The following is a 17335-nucleotide window of genomic DNA, read 5'->3' as shown; positions in this document are numbered from 1 at the left end:
GCTTATAAAGTGTTGTCATGGTGATGTCACTTCCTAGATAACGTGGTGATGTCACTTCCTGGATAACATGGTGATGTCACGACCCGACTCCCAGAGCTGTGCGGGCTGTGGCTGCTGGAGAGGATGATGGCAGGGGGACACTGAGGGACACAAGGCACTGGAGGGACACTGAGCATCCCTCTGCCATCATCCTCTCCAGCAGCCACAGCCCGCACAGCTCTAGGAGTCGGGACATGACATCACCATGTTATCCATGAAGGGACATCACCATGTTATCCAGGAAGTGACATCACCATGTTATCCAGGAAGTGACATCACCATGTTATCCAGGAAGTGACATCACCATGTTTATCTAGGAAGTGACATCACCATGTTATCCAGGAAGTGACATCACCATGTTATCCAGGAAGTGAAGCCTTGATGCAGTAGTAAGTGCAGGGGAAAAAGCACTTTATAAGCATTTCCTGTAATAAGTATATTGGGGATTTGTATAACTTTTGGGGGCAATACAATACTTTAATAACATTTTTCACCGGGCTTCTCCTTTATGTCTCCCCAGGTTTTTATGGCGGACTCTCCTTATGGAGTACTAGTATCCCTTTAATCCACTTTAAATCTTTTAAAAACGTTGTTAACTTGTTTCATTGGCTGAGAGCTTTGCAGATGGTTTTAGGGGCTGTGCTCATTTGTCTAATGAATCTTTGTGATCCTTCTCTCACTACATGGGGGTTACATCCAATGGGTTTCATTACACATTGAGCTTTTATAAATATAGGATGAATTTTTTTCTCTGTATGTGAGATGTAGCAGAGCCGAGCTAACACATGCGGACACTACACGCATGCTCTGCGCCAAACGACAAACTCAGAATCGATATATCAGTACGTGTATAATGTGCCGGGCAGGCGGTAGAGGATACAGATTCTTGTACAATGTGGCTCCCTGGATTTACAGTATCTTGTATTAATATAGAAGTAATTATAGTCCCAGATGGAGGGGGCATCTTCTACATTACTGCGGAGCGCACACAGGGAAGGGGGAGACATGGGAACTGTGACTTTATTCCCTGTAAACCATCCAGTCCTGATTCACCCAGACACATGTTATATTGCAGCCATGGCCGGGTCACCTCTTGTGTTAATAGAGGCAAAATGACAGACAGAGACTCCATTTAAACAAATTTAATATAGTGATGGTGTGATGTGAGGAGATGGGAGAAGATAGTCCTTACTGGAGGTTGTATCAATGTAATACTGAATATAGTAAGATAGATCCACGGATGGATGGATGGATAGATAGATAGATAGATAGATAGATAGATAGATAGATAGGAGATAGATAGATAGATAGATAGATAGATAGGAGATAGATAGATAGATAGATAGATAGATAGATAGATAGGAGATAGGAGATAGATAGAAAGGAGATAGATAAGTGTGATATGCCATTGAGTATCCCACTATGGATCTGTTCCTATCCCCATTTAATACCTACCCAATAGTCCCAGACTTACAATGGTAATGTTTATTAAGTACTGACAATAAAGCCTATATAAGTTTGAACAGATAAATCGAAAGGATAAATCGAAAGAAAAGATGGATAGATAGCACACACACACACACACACACACACACACACACACATATATATATATATATACACACGCACACATTATTGAAGAATTATCAAAAAATAAATACAAAATAAACCCATATTCTGGTATTACATACAACAACAATAATAATAATATTATTATTATTATTATTTTATAAAGAAAACAAATTCAAAGTAAACTGGCATTAAAAGCGATGAAGTGGATGAATATTGAGGATATGGGGTATTTAGTGCAGTCTGTGGCCCGGGAGGGGTTAGTGATGGTCGGACGTGGCTTCTCTTACCTGAGTAAGTGTCTTCTTTCGAGGATAAGTTTCCATTGTCTTCTTTGCTTTTCTGTGTCTACAAGAAAGATAGACAACATATAGGAAGATATAGAGTGTGATGTGCGGGGTCATCATACATGTCAGGCTGAGGTGAACTCATTATCAGTACAGTCCCCTAATTGTATATGGGGATCTATAGGGTGGGCTGGATACCATATGGGCCCAGGACAGTCCCCCCCCCCCACACACACACACAACACGGGGGCTTATTTGCATGTAGAACATTTGCTCTCTGTGGCATTGTGTTAAAGAGCTAAACACATTGAAGATTTCATTTCTGTAGGGCATCTAGTTATCAATCTTATTATGCAGACGTCGCCCATTTAGCCTAAAGCTGCATTTAAATAATAATAATTAGCTGTGAAGCCGGAGGGAATATTTACATCTTTGTAGCAAGGTTCCTCCAGTGATGTATGACGGGGGCTGGAGTCTTTTGGGGTAGAAGAAGGATGTTCTGCGTTTTCCATTTTCTCAGCCTGGGTTTCACTCCTGGAGCTGGAGAAGGGGGATCGGTCTTTGCAGGTTTTGTCATTGGTTTCCACCAGTCCTCTACTCTGCAGAAACTGACTGCTGAGACTTTCCTCTTCTTCTTCACCGGGCGGCTTGTTGGTCTCTACGTCAACATCCTGCTCTTCGTCCGAGTCCGAGCTGTCACTTTGGTAACTGCAGCTAGTGCCGGGAGACACATGCCTATCGCTCTGGAAGTCCTCAAGGTTGCCATGCAATTTGGCTATGCTCTCTGTGTCTTTGACCACAGGCCGGAAGGCGGAGTGGTAGCTCTGTTTCCGCATTGGGAAGGAAGGTACATCCAAGACATTGGTCCTGGCTTCGGAGGGGGGTCGGATGTCACTGGAGACGGGAGAGCTAGAACATTCGGTTTCAAACAAGTTGTCTCCGTTGTTGCTGAGGTTACTGGCGTCGCTCTGGTCGGCCAGTTCTAGGAAGGCCTGTCGTAGAGTTGGGTTGTCTGTGATGGAAGTAAGGGCGCTGGGCTGAGGCTGAAGATAGGTAGGAACTGGAAGTCCACCGGGGGTTCGAGGTGGCCAAAACATACAAAAAGGGGGGTAAAATGCATCTTTCCTACCAGGCCAGAATAGTCCTGACAGTGCACTGGTTTTCTGGCCATTGACCGCATCAGCATCATCTTTTTTCTGACATAAACCAAAAGCCGGGAAGGTGTACGGACTCGGGAAGAGGGTGCTGGCAGGGAATTTCTGCAACATGCCAAATCCTTTGCTGGGGACGGGAATGACGGGGTAACTTCTTTGGGTCTTGTTGGGGATATTGGTGGACTCTATTTCTTCTTCTTCTTCGAACCTTGGCCTCTTCTGGTTGAGGTCTTGCCCGATCATATGTGGCAAGATGCCATTGGTTGTTTTTACGGAGCCAAGAGATTGGCAGTGTCCATGACTTAATGCCCTCTTTCGGCTTCCGCCATTGAACATGGCTTTGACGTCTTCCCAGGCGAACACCATTTCATCTGGAGGGGTCTTATCTGTAAGCTTTAGATGTCTTCTCCATGAATTGAAGTTGGCAGCGTCGGGCTGGGTGTACTTAGCGTCTGGGGTTCTGTGGGAATGGAAGATGAACTTGTTTGGAGAGAAGTACATATTGCAGTAGGTGCATTTAATACATTTAGCTCTGGAGCTGTTATACCTTGCCGGGATGAAGTTCCCCCTGCACCCCCATGCACACTCATGAGTTACATCAAATGCAAAGTTATCTGGAAGCTTTGGTGGCCGGTTCTCTCCTAAGAAGGACTTGCACAGTCTCTCGGCCTCCCTCTTAGTAATCATTCCACATCTTCTTGAAGATATGGGCATTGCTCCCGCCCTTCTCAGGATTTCCAGCTGGACCGGGGTGCACTGCACACAGGTGATCCCAAGGGCTACCCGCCTGTTGTGGATCTCATTGTAGCTGTAGTTTTTAAGAAGCGTGTTGGAAATCTGGGCGAGACAGAGCCTCTCCTGCCCGTCTATGACCAGAGATACAATAGGGATGCCGTACAAAATGACCTGGCTGACTTGGTTTGGTTTCATGTTGGAGTGAGGGACTCTGGACTGGAGGGAGTCTTGTTGGTAGGAGCTTGGGGGAGAGGGCAATAGGATATCGTTGGCGACTGTTAGAGGGCTGGTGGCCATTTCTGCAGATCCCAGATGAAGGATGATCTTCGTTCTGGTTGGCGCCTAAAAGGAAAAAAAATTGTTTGTTTTTAGAATTTTTAAGAATAGTTCAAATTGTTTGAGCTTAAAAATGTATAGAGAAGGATGAATATATCTGAGTCCAATGGTCAATTTCCAATTTCTAACTGTGTATGACTATTATAGGGATCAGCTGAAATTTAACACAGATTGATCAATCCATTGCTGTTTATCTATCTATCTATCTATCTATCTATCTATCTATCTATCTATCTATCTATCTCCTATCTATCTCCTATCTATCTATCTATCTATCTCCTATCTATCTATCTATCTATCTATCTATCTCCTATCTATCTATCTATCTATCTATCTCCTATCTATCTATCTATCTATCTATCTATCTATCTATCTCCTATCTATCTATCTATCTATCTATCTATCTCCTATCTATCTATCTATCTATCTATCTATCTATCTATCATCTATCTATCTCCTATCTATCTATCTATCTATCTTATCTATCTTCTTTCTATCTGTCTATCTTCTATCTATCTCATATAGTTTTTTTTTCTTTTTCCACAAATTTTATAATTAAAAGCAGCAACAATCTCATCACATCCAAACCATAATTTGCATGTGTAAACAATAGGTGATACGCACTTTTGCTACAGGCTACTTTATGTACAAAGCAAAGGTTCCTGGTAATGTGACTATTAATTAAAATGCAATTAACCTCCTTACTGTGGCGGTAACCCAGAACTGTGTTCATTAGATCAGGATGAGGCTCAGGAATAAAATGAGTATGTGTTTGGGTGCGGAGATTATAGGCAATGTATATTCATTTGTAATGCGCCTCCTAATCCCTCTTTTCGCTTTCTTTCAGATAAATCTGAATTGATGATATAATAATAATAATAATAATAATAATAATAATAATAATAATAATTATTATTATTATTATTATTATTATTATATGAAAACATAATAGTAAATAAAAATAAAAACACATTATATTAAATATAAACAATAAAAGCGTAACATCGTATAATATAATAAATTAACATGGATTTAAAATAAATTATATATATATATATATATAATATTTATTTTTTAATACATGTTAATTTATTATATTATATGATGTTACGCTTTTATTGTTTATATTTATTATAATATTTGTTTTAATTTTTATTTACTATTATGTTTTCATTTGAATTATGAATAGAAAAATAAAATAATAATAATAATAATGATAATAGAATATTTATAATAAAATAATAATAATAAAAAAACTAAAAAAAAATCTAGAAAAATACAAAAAATCTTAAAGTAATAACAAATGAATAAACAATTCCTGCCCCCCCCCAGCATAAGTGACATTTACAGTTAATTATTCAGATAATAAATTTAAATTTAAGATAAGTATAAACTTATTTAGTTCTTATTATTGACAGATTTGTTTTATTATTAATAATAAAAAAAAGAAAAATATAAATAATTAAACTTCACATCTATTTTTTAATAGTTGTTTTCTTCATGTATACAAAGCATTCTAAATATTTAATATTTATTTAAAAAAAATCTAATATTATATTTTTTACCTAACACTATAATGTATTATTATTATTACTTTTATTTTATTATTAATAATAATAATAATAATAATAATAATAATAATAACTATTATTATTATTATTTTACCCAAAAAATGATTTTGCACAAATAGATGACTAAATAACATTGGCCAAAAATCCTGATTTAGTGCTCCCCGGTTATATAATCTGTCTGTAACTGTTCACAAGCAGCGATAAATAAGCAGGCAGGGAGAAGTTAGGATAAGTATATACCAGGAGTAACAGATAGGTCGCTGCCATGTGTTCTGAATCGTCATAGAAATGTGATATATACATAATATACATAATACATAATGAACAAAAATATAAAATCTAACCATATACATTTACAGCTACAACACAGAAGGCATCTTATCATTTACACCTACACTTGTACTGCTGTGTCTACACTATAGCTGACATTTACATGGATAATTTACAAGCACCTTACTACATTAAATACAGATATACAGGGCTGAGTTGGTCAGATGAAGCAGAGCTGAGGTTGTTATTTGGCAGAATCCCTAAGAATATCGCAGGACTGCTACAACTATATATATATATATATATATATATATATATATATATATATATCTTAGATGAATTGTAAGCACACATTACATTGATATCACTATACAGTACAATGTAGCAATGTAGGGGACTTCCTCAATTGGTTTTACAACAAAGTTACTTTAACTCAGAGAAAAACTATCACACCCCAAAGTCAACTCTGCTACACACACACACACACACACACACACACACACACACACACACTGTATAATCCTACACAGCAGGCAGTGCACCTATATGCTCATAGACACTATTCTTAAACAGCAAGGCAGTGCAGCTATATACTCATGAACACTTACACAGCAGGCACATATATACTCATATATACTCATAGTCACTATTTCTTCACAGCAGGCACATATATACTTATATACTCATATACACTATCCCTACACAGCAGTCAGTGCACCTATGTACTCATGGACATAATTCCTACACAGCAGGCAGTGCACCTATATACTCATAAATACTCATATATACTCATAGACACTATCCCTACACAGCAGGCAGTGCACCTATATACTCATATATACTCATAGACACTATCCCTACACAGCAGGCAGTGCACCTATATACTCATATATACTCATAGACACTATCCCCACACAGCAGGCAGTGCACCTATATACTCATATATACTCATAGACACTATCCCCACACAGCAGGCAGTGCACCTATATACTCATATATACTCATAGACACTATCCCTACACAGCAGGCAGTGCACCTATGTACTCATATATACTCATAGACACTATTCCTACACAGCAGGCAGTGCACCTATATACTCATATATACTCATAGACACTATTCCTACACAGCAGGCAGTGCACCTATATACTCATATATACTCATAGACACTATTCCCACACAGCAGGCAGTGCACCTATATACTCATATATACTTATAGACACTATTCCCACACAGCAGGCAGTGCACCTATATACTCATATATACTCATAGACACTATCCCTACACAGGAGGCAGTGCACGTGGCCCATAGCTGGTACATAGCAGAATATACAAATATAAAAAGTATAAAGTATAAAAGTAGAGTAGCTACAATGATACCAATGCATAAGAATAACCTAGAAGCCTATACCTAGTGCAGAGCTGATCCCTCACAGGGCAGAGCAGGGCATGGTGCAGGCTGCAGAGCAGGGCATGGTGCAGGCTGCAGAGCAGGGCATGGTGTTGGCTGCTGCTGCAGGATATCACATGGAGCCAGTGTCTCCTCTGCTTCCTCTGTCAGTCCAGGTCCAGGAGTCTGAGCTTCACTATGGGAGAAGCTCCAACCTCTGAGCCTATCTTCTAGAGCACCACGTGACGTCATCCCCTCTTCATTAACCCCTGCCAGCCTGGGACTTCCCTCACATAGCCCTGACATGCATTGATCTGCCTTCACCTCGGATGTCATCCAGATAGAGACACAGATGTGAGAATAATCCTGGAGGTGCTGGAGAGATGATCTGCAGTATAATGTGACTGCACCGAGAGAGAAGCGCACACTGGAGCAGGGGTCGGGTATTAGACCTATATTCTAATTAAACTTTATATATATATATATATATATATATATATATATATATATATATATATATTTATATTTATTTTGTGTGTGTGTTTTTATGTGGAGTTATAGCTGGTACTTTTTATATCTAATATTTTATATCTAATATCTAATACTTTTTATATTTGATACTTGAATGCTCAGTGTGGTCGGCCATTTAGGAATAGGAGAGGTCAACGATATTTCTGGAACTTTTTAATATTTAGTAGCGAATAATTACATAGATAGATTATAGATATTATATTGCTAGATAGATAGATAGATAGATAGATAGATAGATAGATGATAGGAGATAGATAGGAGATAGATAGAAGATAGATAGGAGATAGATAGATAGATAGATAGGAGATAGATAGATAGATAGATAGATAGATAGATAGATAGATAGGAAATAGATAGATAGATAGATAGATAGGAGATGGATAGATAGATAGATAGGAAATAGATAGATAGATAATACATAGATAGGAGATAGATAGATAGATAGATAGATAGATAGATAGATAGATAGATAGATAGGAGATAGATAGATAGATAGGAAATAGATAGATAGATAGATAGGAGATAGATAGATAGATAGATAGATAGATAGGAGATAGATAGATAGATAGATAGATAGTAGATAGATAGATAGATAGGAGATAGATAGATAGATAGATAGATAGATAGATAGATAGGAGATAGATAGATAGATAGATAGATAGATAGATGATAGATAGATAGATAGATAGGAGATAGATAGATAGATAGATAGGAGATAGATAGATAGATAGATAGATAGGAGATAGATAGATAGATAGATAGATAGATAGATAGATAGATAGGAGATAGATAGATAGATAGATAGGAAATAGATAGATAGATAGATAGATAGATAGGAGATAGATAGATAGATAGATAGATAGGAGATAGATAGATAGATAGATAGTAGATAGATAGATAGATAGGAGATAGATAGATAGATAGATAGATAGATAGGAGATAGATAGATAGATAGATAGATAGATAGATAGATGATAGATAGATAGATAGATAGATAGATAGATAGATAGATAGGAGATAGATAGATAGATAGATAGGAGATAGATAGATAGGAGATAGATAGATATTGGATAGAGAGATGAAGCAGTGCAGCATATAGTGAGAAGTTTCCATAATCCTTCCTTTTCTATAAAATTCCCTGACTTTTCCCTAATATGATGAATCTGCAACCAGGACGTCTGCTGTGCTCCTCTGGCCCGGGGAGAATGACAAATGGCGCTCACACAGTCTCTGTCAGCAAGGACACCCAGCACACACGTCTCCGATCCTTCCTTTCCCGAAGTAAAGAATAGAAATATTGTTATTGTGCGAATATTTTTGTACAAATTGCAATTCCCTTTCGTCCTATAAAACCTTTGTGGAGGATAAGGACTTTTAAAGGATCTCTGATTCTTTTTGGACATTATTGTTAACGAGTGACTTTAAACTGCATGGAGTTTGCGACATTTGCCGGGTGACTGTATCAGGATATATTCTATGAAGAGAGAGAACTATCCTAAGGGTTAGTGACAGGAGAGGGGGGCAGTCTGACCAAAAATCGACGCAAAAGTCAGTGGCTGTAATTGTCGCACTCCAGGCAATGCCAACTCTTGCGCCATCCTTCAATAACCATCCGTCTTCATTTGAGGGCTCGAGCATAGGGGTAATTAATGTGTCAATCCAGACCACAAAATACACCAAAGAGGGAGATGGATATACACAACAGATGTTACTGGATAGGGCCAAAATGGATTAGTTTTTTTTACAGGCTACTTTATGCGACTTTTTCTTTTAAAATGAGATTTTGTTTTAACAATTGTAATAATATTCAAATGCTACAATAAAATAATAAAAGAAAAACAACATGAGTAGAAGATATTATTAAAGTTCCTGGTGTCTATGGGATTTCACTTCACTAAATCCAGGTAAAACCGCAAGTTGGAAATAATGGCTGAAAAGTGATGATTCTGAGGAATTATCAGTATCGTCTTCTTTTCCTCTGATCTAGCGACATTACAGAGATGTCTCGTTATAAGGGGTGTTGGTTTTTTAAATACACCTGTGTCATGGATAAGAATTATTTTTATGTTTAAAGTTTTTTTTAATAATGATAATAATAATAATAATAATAATAATAATAATAATAACAGCAATAAAATCCTTTATAATCATTATGGTTACTAGTTTTTATTGTTATTAATTATTTAGTTTAATATTAGATGTCAAATACTATAATGAAAAATAAATATTATTCCTATATACTTGAAGTCCCTTATTCCTCTAGACTTATATTGTACCACTGGTTATTTTTTTTAAATAATTATTTTATAATAATATTACTTACTGTTAATAATCAAAATAATTATTTTATAATAATATTACTTGTGGTAATAATCATAAATACAGAAAAATAAATCAGATGATGATAATGATAATAATAATAATAATAATAACTTTGAGAATATCTATCTATCTATCTAATCTATCTATCTATCTCCTATCTATGTATCTATCTATCTCCTATCTATCTATCTATCTATCTATCTAATCTATCTATCTATCTCCTATCTATGTATCTATCTATTATCTATCTCCTATCTATCTATCTATCTATCTATCTATCTATCTATCTATCTCCTATCTATCTATCTCCTATCTATCTATCTATCTATCTATCTATGTATCTATCTCCTATCTATCTATCTATCTATCTATCTTCTATCTATCTATCTATCTATCTATCTATCTATCTATCTATCTATCTCCTATCTATCTCCTATCTATCTCCTATCCATCTATCTATCTATCTATCTATCTATCTCCTATCTATCTATCTATCTATCTCCTATCTATCTATCTATCTATCTATCTATCTAATCTATCTATCTATCTCCTATCTATGTATCTATCTATCTCCTATCTATCTATCTATCTATCTATCTATCTATCTATCTATCTATCTATCTATCTATCATCTATCTATCTATCTATCTTCTATCTATCTAGCTATCTATCTCCTATCTATCTCTCTATCTATCTATCTATCTATTATCTATCTATCTATCTATCTATCTATCTATCTATCTCCTATCTATCTATCTATCTATCTATCTATCTATCTATCTCCTATCTCCTATCTATCTATCTATCTATCTATCTCCTATCTATCTATTTATCTATCTATCTATCTATCTATCTATCTATCTATCATCTATCTATCTATCTATCTATCTATCTATCTATCATCTATCTATCTATCTATCTATCTATCATCTATCTATCTATCTATCTATCTATCTATCATCTATCTATCTTTCTATCTATCTCATTGCAATGTATCTTGATCAGGTAAATTTCAGCAAACTTCCTCCCATTGTAATCTCGGGGGTCTCTGGCACTGCAGGTTAGGAGATCAAGTGCCCCCGAATTACTCTGATGCTTCTTGTTATTGCTTTTCTCTGCTTGTAATTATGTTATGACTGTGGCAGAGATGCTTTATTTCTACAATACAGGGGATTTGCAATGGAGATGGTCCCATCTGGAAGAGTCTGGGGCTCATTTGGCCGCAGCACTCCAGGCTTTGTCTGTCATTCTGAATAACCTCTGGTCAGGTTTAACAAAAGCAAAGTCTGAGAGCTGCACACAAGGCACCCTGGCCCCTCCACTCACCCCCAAATCTTCCTGTGCTCTCTGAGGAGGAATCAGCCCTTCTTACACATCTATGGATGGATATATATATATATATATATATATATATATATGATAGATAGGATATAGATAGGTAGATAGATAGATAGATAGATAGGATATAGATAGATAGGAGACAGATAGATAGATAATAGATAGATAGATGATAGATAGATAGATCGAAATATAGATAGATAGATAGATAGATAGGAGATAGATAGGAGATAGATAGATAGATAGATAGGAGATAGATAGATAGATAGATAGATAGATAGGAGATAGATTATAGATAGATAGATAGATAGATAGATAGATAGATAGATAGATAGATAGAAGATAGATAGATAATTAGATAGATAGATAGATAGATAGATAGATAGGAGATAGATAGATAGATAAATAGATAGATAGGAGATAGATTATAGATAGATAGATAGATAGATAGATAGATAGATAGATAGAAGATAGATAGATAATTAGATAGATAGATAGATAGATAGATAGGAGATAGATAGATAGATAAATAGATAGATAGGAGATAGATAGATAGATAGATAGGAGATAGATAGAATATTCCATCATTATACATTGCTGCAGTATATGACAATATCCCAGACTCCCATCATCTGTTTTCTTTCCACCTATGAAAGATAATTTTTAGGAAACCTCCATCTGACACAATGATCCTCCTCCTATGTATAAGCATTGTGGTGTCCTCCATGGGTCAGGGGTGGCAGTGAGGAGCCGGATGGCTAGTAGCCCAGCCATGTAAAGTGCATAGAGCCTGGGCTACTACCCTGCAGATGGGGGACTCCCGGCTCCTCTGCTGCTCCTGTACAAGTCTCTCAGTAACTACTGCAACTGGATAGAAGGAAATCAGAGTGAGCTTCTCTTTCCAGCAGTTGCAGGGCTGCCATTACAGAGCTGCATCCATCATTACTGATGACCACCCACTGGGATATTATTGCTCTGCGAGAGAGTATTACAATCAAGAGATTTCCTTACTTACTGTTCACAATCACTTAAAGCTGCCTACTAATGACTGCTCGGGATCCACAGCAGAGCTTCCTGGGGTCCTGGGGAGAAGGGCTTACACATCCCACCCGTCTGACAGACCCCCACCCACCCCATGGCCTGGACACTGCTGACACTAGGAAGGTCCACCACACCCAGGGATATGTGACCAGGTGTCTGGTGTTATGGTGTATAGTGGTAGTCATACCTCACCTCCTGCCTATAGGACACATAGAAGGAAGAAAGTTTTGGGGCAGTGACATTTGTAGATAATTGAAGCTATATGATGGCATCATCATCATCATCAGGAAGGAAAAAACTGAGGTTAAATAATATTACATGCTGCTAACTACTTAGTTATCCATTATCTATTAATCTATCTATCTATCTATCTATCTATCTATCTCTCTATCTATTTATCTATCTATCTATCTATCTATCTATCTATCTATCTATCATCTATCTATCTATCTATCTATCTATCTATATATCTATTTATTATCTATCTATCTATCTATCTATCTATCTATCTATCATCTATCTATCTTCTATCTATCTATCTATCTATCTATCTATCTATCTCCTATCTATCTATCTATCTATCTGTCTGTCTATTATCTATCTATCTATCTATCTATCTATCTATCTCCTATCTATCTATCTATCTATCTATCTATCTATCATCTATCTATCTATCTATCTATCTATCTATCTATCTATCTATCTATTAAATCCTTGTATCTATTATCATATTCTAATTGCTCATTTCCTGTTCGACTTGTCCAAGTCATAATGTATTTATGAAGAGGAGATTTCTCTGTTATGTTAGGATCAATACAATATGGCATATTAGTAATATATATATATATATATATATATATATATATATATATATATATATATATACATATACATACACACAGCATTGGTATATGGCAGTATAGCATATACATGTAACCAGTCTATTATACATTATTATTGTAAGTAGTACATACTGTATTAGCACAATGCCAATATAACCAGTACAGCTGTATGTGACTAGTATAGTATTGGTTGTAGTATATAGTATGATATTAGGATATACAATAGGATTAAAATATACAATTCGTTTACTATAATATTTGCACAGTACTAGACTGCTATCAGCATATCAGTCCTGGCCTATATAATAGCTATGGCCCTCTGGTATCCCATATGAAGGAAGAGCATAAAACTACCTCTAGTGTAGCCTACACAGTAATAATAATAATAATAATAATAATAATAATAATAATAATAATATTAATAATGACCATGATAATAAATGTGAGTGTTGCATCTATAATATAGGTTGTAGCAATAACACATAGATCTATTACATACAATATTATTATTTTACAATGTTTGTAACCACATAAGTAGTTTTGGATACATCCTTGAAGTTATATTTTACAGTAATAGAATTGCTTTCTGCTCCTGTCCTTGGACTGCTCCCACCCTCTACCTGTCAGCTATCAGAAAGGAGAGAAGTTGTTCCAGTAGTAGTAAGAGAAGAGCTACAGACTGACAGAGCAGCTTATATCGAGGCTGAAGGGATAAATAGCTCATGGTATAGAAACTTTATGGTGCTGAATGGACAGCTCCTGGTATATACGCTATGGTGCTGAATGGACAGCTCCTGGTATATACACTGTATGGTGCTGAATGGACAGCTCCTGGTATATACACTGTATAGTGCTGAATGGACAGCTCCTGGTATATACGCTATGGTGCTGAATGGACAGCTCCTGGTATATACACTGTATGGTGCTGAATGGACAGCTCCTGGTATATACACTGTATAGTGCTGAATGGACAGCTCCTGGTATATACACTGTATGGTGCTGAATGGACAGCTCCTGGTATATACGCTATGGTGCTGAATGGACAGCTCATGGTATATACACTCTATGGTGCTGAATGGACAGCTCATGGTATATACACTGTATGGTGCTGAATGGACAGCTCCTGGTATATACACTGTATGGTGCTGAATGGACAGCTCATGGTATATACACTGTATGGTGCTGAATGGACAGCTCCTGGTATATACGCTATGGTGCTGAATGGACAGCTCCTGGTATATACACTGTATGGTGCTGAATGGACAGCTCCTGGTATATACACTGTATAGTGCTGAATGGACAGCTCCTGGTATATACACTGTATGGTGCTGAATGGACAGCTCCTGGTATATACGCTATGGTGCTGAATGGACAGCTCATGGTATATACACTCTATGGTGCTGAATGGACAGCTCATGGTATATACACTGTATGGTGCTGAATGGACAGCTCCTGGTATATACACTGTATGGTGCTGAATGGACAGCTCATGGTATATACACTGTATGGTGCTGAATGGACAGCTCATGGTATGTACACTGTATGGTGCTGAATGGACAGCTCATGGTATATACACTCTATGGTGCTGAATGGACAGCTCATGGTATATACACTGTATGGTGCTGAATGGACAGCTCATGGTATATACACTGTATGGTGCTGAATGGACAGCTCATGGTATATACACTGTATGGTGCTGAATGGACAGGGTAAGGTATATAAACCTGAAATGGTGCAGATTGTAGAGTCTAATCCTCTATCAGGTTTATAATTGTGCGTTTCTTCCAAATGCCATAAAATCAGATTGAAAGCAAATGAAACAAACTGATTTAAACAACTGCGACATTTAAAAATAATTCCAGGTGTTATGAGCAGCTTAATCATCAATGTACTATAGTATATAATAATAAATGTACTATAGATAATAGTATATAATAGTATCTAATTATCAATATGTATTTATAAATATTTACACTGCAATTATAAATAAACACGAATATATACAGATTTCTAGTGTGTGAGTGTATCTGGTCCCCTGCAGTTATATAGTCCTCGCTGCCCTCCAAGTCATGGCTATTACAAGCAGCACCTAAGAGGGTCTGTCTCTGTCTCTCTGTCTTTCTGTCTGTCTCTCTGTCCCTCTGTCTTTTTATCTCTCTGTCTCTCTCTCTCTGCCCCTCTGTCTCTCTGTCCCTCTGTCTCTCTGTCTTTTTGTCTCTCTGTCCTTCTGTCCCTCTGTTTCTCTGTCCTTCTGTCTCTCTGTCTCCCTCTGTCCCTCTGTCTCTCTGTCTGTCCCTCTGTCTCTCTGTCTGTCCCTCTGTCTCTCTGTTTGTCTATCTGTAAATGACACTTGATCGCTGTAATCAGAGATTAATTGACTTCATCACATCCTCCCAGCCTCAGCGATTAATCTTTTGGCAACCAAATTACAGACAATTACCTCAATCTGCCTGGTCAGGGGGCGAGCTGTTTACTATCCAGCCTTCAATTAAAATCTCACGTTTAAATAGCAGAAATCAATCTTGGCAATTAGAGGGGATGAAGCTGCAAAGGAGAGCTGGCTGCACCACCTAACCGGGTACTGTACCTGGACTACTGGCAGAGGAGAGCTGGCTGCACCACCTCACCGGGTACTGTACCTGGACTACTGGCAGAGGAGAGCTGGCTGCACCACCTCACCGGGTACTGTACCTGGACTACTGGCAGAGGAGAGCTGGCTGCACCACCTCACCGGGTACTGTACCTGGACTACTTGCAGAGGAGAGCTGGCTGCACCACCTCACCGGGTACTGTACCTGGACTACTGGCAGAGGAGAGCTGGCTGCACCACCTCACCGGGTACTGTACCTGGACTACTGGCAGAGGAGAGCTGGCTGCACCACCTCACCGGGTACTGTACCTGGACTACTGGCAGAGGAAAGGGGGCTGCTGGCAGTACCAGGCCAGCAGTGTATAGTACCTGCTATCAGGAGGGATACTCGGCACAGGTCAGTAGTATATAGTACCTGTGATCAGGAAGGGTAGTCAGCACCAGGCCAGCAGTATATAGTACCTGTGATCAGGAAGGGTAGTCAGCACCAGGTCAGTGGTATATAGTACCTGCTATAATGAGGGGTAGTCAGCACCAGGTCAGTAGTATATAGTACCTGCTATAATGAGGGGTAGTCAGCACCAGGTCAGTGGTATATAGTACCTGTCATTAGGAAGGGTAGTCAGCACCAGGTCAGTGGTATATAGTACCTGCTATAATGAGGGGTAGTCAGCACCAGGTCAGCAGTATGTAGTACCTGCTATAATGAGGGGTAGTCAGCAGTGGGTCAGTGGTATATAGTACCTGCTATAATGAGGGGTAGTCAGCACGAGGTCAGCAGTATATAGTACCTGCTATAATGAGGGGTAGTCAGCAGCAGGTCAGCAGTATATAGTACCTGCTATAATGAGGGGTAGTCAGCACCAGGTCAGCAGTATATAGTACCTGCTATAATGAGGGGTAGTCAGCACGAGGTCAGCAGTATATAGTACCTGTATATAGTACCTATGCTCTGGGGTAGGGGGACAGTACCTGTTATTATGAGGGGCAGCCAGCAGTGGGTTAGTAGTATATAGTACCTGTACAGTACCTGTTATAATGAGGGGTAGTCAGCCCCAGGTCAGTAGTATATAGTGCCTATGCTCTGGGGTGGGGGTACAGTACCTGTGCTGCGATGCGGTACCGCCTGCAGTCCTGTGCACATTAGATCCCGGTGGGGCAGATCCTCAGCCCGGGTCCCATCCGGTTTCCGCTTTTCCCGGTGATCTGCTGCCGCTGTATCCCTTCCCTCCGATCTGTCAGAGTGGGAAGCTGCCGCCTTCTATCAGCCAGCCCGAGCAGTGCTATACATCACCCTATCACCAGCAATGGGGGCAGCCA

The 17335-nt window shown here is 38.2% G+C and overlaps 1 protein-coding gene across 7 annotated transcripts in view; it reads right to left on the bottom strand.

Annotated features, from left to right (window-relative positions):
* The window catches only part of SKOR2 (SKI family transcriptional corepressor 2), a 68217-nt gene that overhangs the window by 18604 nt on the left and 32278 nt on the right, over positions 1 to 17335 (bottom strand). For 6 of the 7 annotated variants that reach the window (XM_069964831.1, XM_069964832.1, XM_069964833.1 and 3 more), the window contains 2 exons: positions 2324 to 4126; positions 1899 to 1956 (listed from right to left, as the gene is read on the bottom strand). In XM_069964831.1, coding sequence (XP_069820932.1) covers positions 1899 to 1956; positions 2324 to 4081 — 1816 coding nt within the window. In that variant the 5' untranslated portion in view covers positions 4082 to 4126. Of the gene's footprint in view, positions 1 to 1898; positions 1957 to 2323; positions 4127 to 17119; positions 17207 to 17335 lie in introns of those variants that run through there. The other variant, XM_069964835.1, reaches the window with a different exon arrangement.

This window comes from Dendropsophus ebraccatus, chromosome 3 (assembly GCF_027789765.1).
Source record: "Dendropsophus ebraccatus isolate aDenEbr1 chromosome 3, aDenEbr1.pat, whole genome shotgun sequence".
NCBI lineage: Eukaryota > Metazoa > Chordata > Amphibia > Anura > Hylidae > Dendropsophus > Dendropsophus ebraccatus.
The sequence above is the reverse complement of the archived record's forward strand: the minus strand, read 5'-3'. Positions and strand labels throughout refer to the sequence as shown.